Source organism: Eucyclogobius newberryi, unplaced genomic scaffold, assembly GCF_026437365.1.
Source record: "Eucyclogobius newberryi isolate DKJ021-1_F unplaced genomic scaffold, fEucNew1.0.hap1 SCAF_186, whole genome shotgun sequence".
NCBI lineage: Eukaryota > Metazoa > Chordata > Actinopteri > Gobiiformes > Gobiidae > Eucyclogobius > Eucyclogobius newberryi.
In genome coordinates this window covers 20001-25192 of record NW_027315819.1, presented here as the reverse complement: position 1 = coordinate 25192, position 5192 = coordinate 20001, and the positions used below count along the sequence as shown (strand labels likewise).

General features: G+C 40.8%; 1 protein-coding gene across 1 annotated transcript in view; it reads left to right on the top strand.

The window, feature by feature from the left end:
• The first annotated feature begins 771 nt into the window (after nucleotides 1-771).
• LOC140365145 (uncharacterized) overlaps nucleotides 772-5192 on the top strand; it is a 9668-nt gene continuing 5247 nt past the window's right edge. The window contains exon 1 of the mRNA XM_072451397.1: nucleotides 772-1933. Coding sequence (XP_072307498.1) covers nucleotides 806-1933 — 1128 coding nt within the window. The 5' untranslated portion in view covers nucleotides 772-805. The remainder of the gene's footprint in view (nucleotides 1934-5192) is intronic.

Genomic DNA, 5192 nt, shown 5'->3' with positions numbered 1-5192 from the left:
TTGCGCGCGTTTGCTGGAAAAAGACAGGTGCGGAAGACATAGACACTGGCAGACGAAAGAGAAACAAAACAGGAACATTGTCGATGGGCAGGAATGTTTCACAGTTGCGAGCGTTAAGAATATGGAAGGGATTTCGTTCGCCAAAAGAGTTCCGATTCGGCAAGAAGGCAGAGCAAGAGAAAAGAGTTACGGAGTCAAGGGTGAGGGCCAAAATTGTGAGTGCAAAACCCAAGCAGCCAATCTGCGAGATGCGAGTCAGAGGCATGAATCTGCATGCAGAGAGTCTTCAGGTTTGCTTTGCACTGTCCTGGACAATTCACACAGACAGGGACTAGCTTCAAGTGGGACGGGAGCAGTTTTGTCCCAACAGCATGAAGACAACATGGGCGATCGTAAAGTTTCAAGCATTGAGACAGAAGAGAAGATGTGCAAGACTGCTCTTGAAGAGTCTAAAAACTCAGAAGGGACATTTCCAAGCAGTCTAGATGCAAAAACGTCAACTTTGGGGGCCCAACCTGCGTCTCCCAAAATCCAAATACCACGGTCTGTATTTTACGTGGCCGAAGAAATGTTTGAGAAGAAGCAGCCGAGCGGTGCGCAAGATTGGGAGAGCGAGAAAGAGGGAGAAACAGGGGAATGTTTTAAAGCAGGGAAGCCGGTCAGTCGCGTTGAGTCTTTGAAAGAGCAAATTAAGCAGCAACAAATTGAAAACACGAAGCAAAAAGAGGCAAAGGATAAGGCCGTTTTTGAAGCGGCAGTTGTGTGTGAAGCGGCAGTTGTGTGCGAAACGGCGGCTACAGCAACAATGGCAGAAGCTGAAATAGAACAGGAAGTTGAGAGTCAAATCGGGCAAAGTGATGTCGAGGTGAAAGAGGTAGCACCGTCGACGAGCGAGCGCGCTGCCGACGTCACACAGGAAGTCCGCGTTACGAAAGACAGCCCCCGACTTCCTGATACTAAGTCTGAGGTTGAGGAAGGAGAGGAAGTAGACTACGGCGGCGAAGTTAACACAGAAAGCACTGGACCAGAGTCGAACGCCGAGGAGGAAAGCGCTCAAAATGATAAAGTGAACGAGGAGGACGTTTTGGAAGACGACAAGCAGTTTTCGGAGGAGGATTTGGAGGAACTGACCGGGAATTTTGAATCGGAAGAGTCGACTTCACCTCCACCGCTCGATTCAAACTCACTCGAAGCCATGAGTCGAATCTACAATTTGGAGACGGTTGGTTCGAGGTCTGGACTGTGCTTACGCGATAGGGCATCGGATATGTCCTCTGTGCACCTCATCAAAATCAAACCTCTTGGCTCCCAGCAACACGGCGAGGGCATTAAGAGCATACAGCGTCAAATTGAAACCTTCAAGCTTAAAGAACAGGAAGTCATCAAGCCTCAACTTTGTTCATCACAAAACTCCAAAGTGCAACACAGTCCAAAAGGGAAGATGTCGACAGAGGACGCAGGAAGCAAACAAGATGCAATATTAAGCCCGCAAATGTCTCCGAAACGACTGAACTCTCCCGACCAGAGTATAGAAATCAACGCGTCCGATTTGCGTTGTCATTCGCCGGAAAATTCGCTGAAAATTTTAGATCTGGCTCCGACTCCCGTGTCTTCGCCCTGCTCTCCGTCGCCCGCTCAGTCGCCCAGCGATTCGCCGGCGCAAAGTCCGACGCCGACGACTTTGTTCACCATCAAGAGTGCCTCCGGGGGGCAGGTGAAAAGGGGCGCGACTATTACGATCACGCCGAAGAAGCCGCACGCCCAAGCGCCATCGCCGACGACGAGGACGGCGAGCCCAACTTCCAATATTTTGGCGGCTGTGACTGAACCGGCGAAAAAGAAATACCCGACGGTGGAGGAGATCGAGGTCATCGGAGGGTATTTAAGTCTGGACAAGTCGTGTCTGGTGAAGAACAGAGGGACGTCAAAAAAGGTACACTTAGAATTTGAGTGAATGTATGTCATTCCAGGTAAAACTAATATTACCATATTTTCCGTACAAGTCGCACCTTTTTTCATAGTTTTGGCCGGGGTACAACTTTACACTTATATACTTATACTCCAGAGCGACTTATATGTGATTTTATTTGTTATTTTCACATTTGTAAGCGCATTTCATACTCCAGTGCGACTTATCTATGTTTTTTCCTTCTCAATTATGCATTTTTGGCTGGTGCGACTTATAGTCCGGAAAATACGGTATTAATGAACATGTAGAACAAAAGTCACACACAAAGTTTAAACTGGTTGGATGGCTAATTCTATTTAATGTGCATTATTTCGGTGCGCTCACACTCGCACATTCACAACATCAAAATTGAGACTAAACCAGGACTAAACCCAAAATTAACCTGGACTTGGTTAGGACTAAACAAGAACTGGAACAAGATCAAACCAAGTCTACGTCACGACTAAAACGAGCTCACTTTAGGATCGACTAACGACAAGGCTGAAGACACAGTAGCTCAAACATTACAATATAATAACAAAGAACACAGAATAAATAGTAATAGTAAGTAAGTAAGTAAGTAAGTAAGTAAGTAAGTAAGTAAGTACATTTTATTTATATAGCACTTTTCACAGACAGAAGTCACAAAGTCCTTCACAAAACACAGAATAAAACAATAAAAACACAAAAAACTTACAGTGAGCAATACATAATAATAGTCGTATCAAGTAAAGTAGCAAATATGGCAATTGATTTTGTCAAACTAGGAACAAATATACAGATATATTAAGTAAAAGTACAAGTAAAAGTAAAAAAAAGAGGCTAATTAGGGTATTTTGCATGCCCTTATTTGAGCATAGTCTATTATCCATTACTGACCAACAACTTTCCTCATTTTCTGCTTGAGAAATCATAGCAAATTGAGCTAAAACATAGAGTACTACCATTACTACTACCACCACCACCACTACTACCAATAATAATACCACTACAATTACTACTTTGCTCTCAAACCAGGCTCTAACCTTCTGTAACTGTAACAAAAACATATTGATTGATTTCCAGCTCTAGTTTTTCTGGGTTTGTCCATGTCTGTGCCGCTAAATTGAGCATTACGCTACATCTAGACCGCTAACTGAGCCAACAGTGGATAAAACATACCAATAACAGCGATAAGTTGCATTGAATGAGCTTGATTTGGCTCTAACGGGGTCAGTAATCCAGCGCAGAGGCAGAAGAGCCGCTCGCTGAGGAACATCCAGACTGCACTAAGCTGGTTAAAGCCTTATCAAGCACGACATCTTGATTCTCCGCCATAAAATCCAACAGGGATCTGCTCCATTTTGCCTCATCAGACGAACAGCATGTGTCCGTCTGCGGTACATGGTGGAGATTGAACTTTGACCCCTGTTTGGACGGTCAAATTGGGATGGAAAGTTATGGAAAGCTGCGATAACGCTTTGGGTTTGAATATATCCACACGTGACAAAACAAAAGTGAAATCCTTATTTTTTTATTTTCCCTTCTGTTATTGCATTAATGTTCTCGCAGTTTGTGACCAGCAAATCAAACGTTCTGAAAGTAAAAGTAAAGTGTGTGTGATGTAAACGTCCACTTAAAAGCACTGTACATTTGGGTGCACTTTTATATCATACAGATTAAATTGAATTGACTTAATTTTGCTTCTAAACTAGTCACGATTATTAGTTTTTAATTGAATTGGAACCTTTTTAGACCAGTTTGAGTCCTAATATAGTCCTTTTTTTTAGTCCTGATCAAGTCCAGGTTCCGTTTTAAGTTTATTCCTTGTTCAGAACCAATAATAATGTAGTAAATGTGCAAAATGTGAACAAGACTATAGTTTTATTTGAGTTTACTTGTTGTCGACTCAATGTAAAACCCACAATGCAACATTTTGAGCTCTTTTCACCATCTTTTAAACTGTTAATTGCAGTGTCACGATTTGTCCTCGTTGTGAAACCCATGGCTGTGGAAGGCCTGAATGAGATTACGGCATAGTAAAATGACCAACGATAAAACCAAAAATAATGCACGACAAAGCTGATCCAAATGTGTTTTTTAGCTGTTTTTCGTTCTTAAAGCGACGACACAATAGTTTAAAAAGTTCAGTCATTGTGACACATTCTGAGCCAGTGAATTCTCTAATTATTACATCCATTCATTGGCTTAAACATGGTGTTGTCTGAATTATTAACAGCATTCCCTTTATATAAGTAAATTACGCAATACAGCAAAAGAAAGTTGTTCAGTTGAAGATATTTTATATTTATGAGCTTATTTTTGTATTTATTTATTTGTTTTATGATTAATTATTTCATTTTGATTATCATCCTTGTATTCGTGTTTTATTGCGTATTTTCACATGCGATTGATCCTTTCAGTTGAATTATTTCTTGTGTCTTGATTAGAAAAGCGCTTTAAAAAACAAGATAATCGTGATACAAAGATGCAAAAAGTTGGAATAAATACATGACAAATTGTGACAAATTTAGAACATAATCATAACATAATCTGACTGAGCAATGACTTATCAAACACTTGCTCATGGTTTGTCTTTGCGTCGTGTATTTTCTTATTTAATCGAGTCTTCGTCAGCTCTTTGTGTCTATTTCTGTCTCCGTTTGGAGGAAGTGAAGTCTGAAAAAGGAAGTGGGTAAAAGTATCAGAGTTTCCAGAGACGGCGAAACGTCCCATAACAACAACAACAACATGTTTGTCACAGAAGGACAAACTTATACATCACCGCTGCTGTCATTAGTGGCCAAAATGTAATTAGATTAATCAGGAAAAACCGACTAATTGCAATCCATTTCTCATAAGAAGAATACGATTATAAACAGTTTCGTTTTCATGCACAATCGAAATCTGATCATTGCAGTTCTACGATTGAGAAAATCTGATTTCCTCACATCAGATTTTGTAGTTTGCGTGTCATTTAAATCATCTTAAAGGTCCAGAAATCAAATATTAATCAGATGTTGTTGGTCGCAGCTGGTAAAAATCTGATAACCCAATATCTATATCTGATTTTAAGTCTGTGTTCACAATCCTAAAGAGAAAACCCATCGTTAAAAACACGTGTTGAGTAGAATAAATGTGTTTGGACGACAAAATGCATGACTTTTAATACAGCTTTTTCAAACATTTTCTCCTGCATTTTTGTCTTTGCCCTTTTTTTAAACATAATCCTCCTCGTCAAAACTTGTGCACAGGTCTGAACATC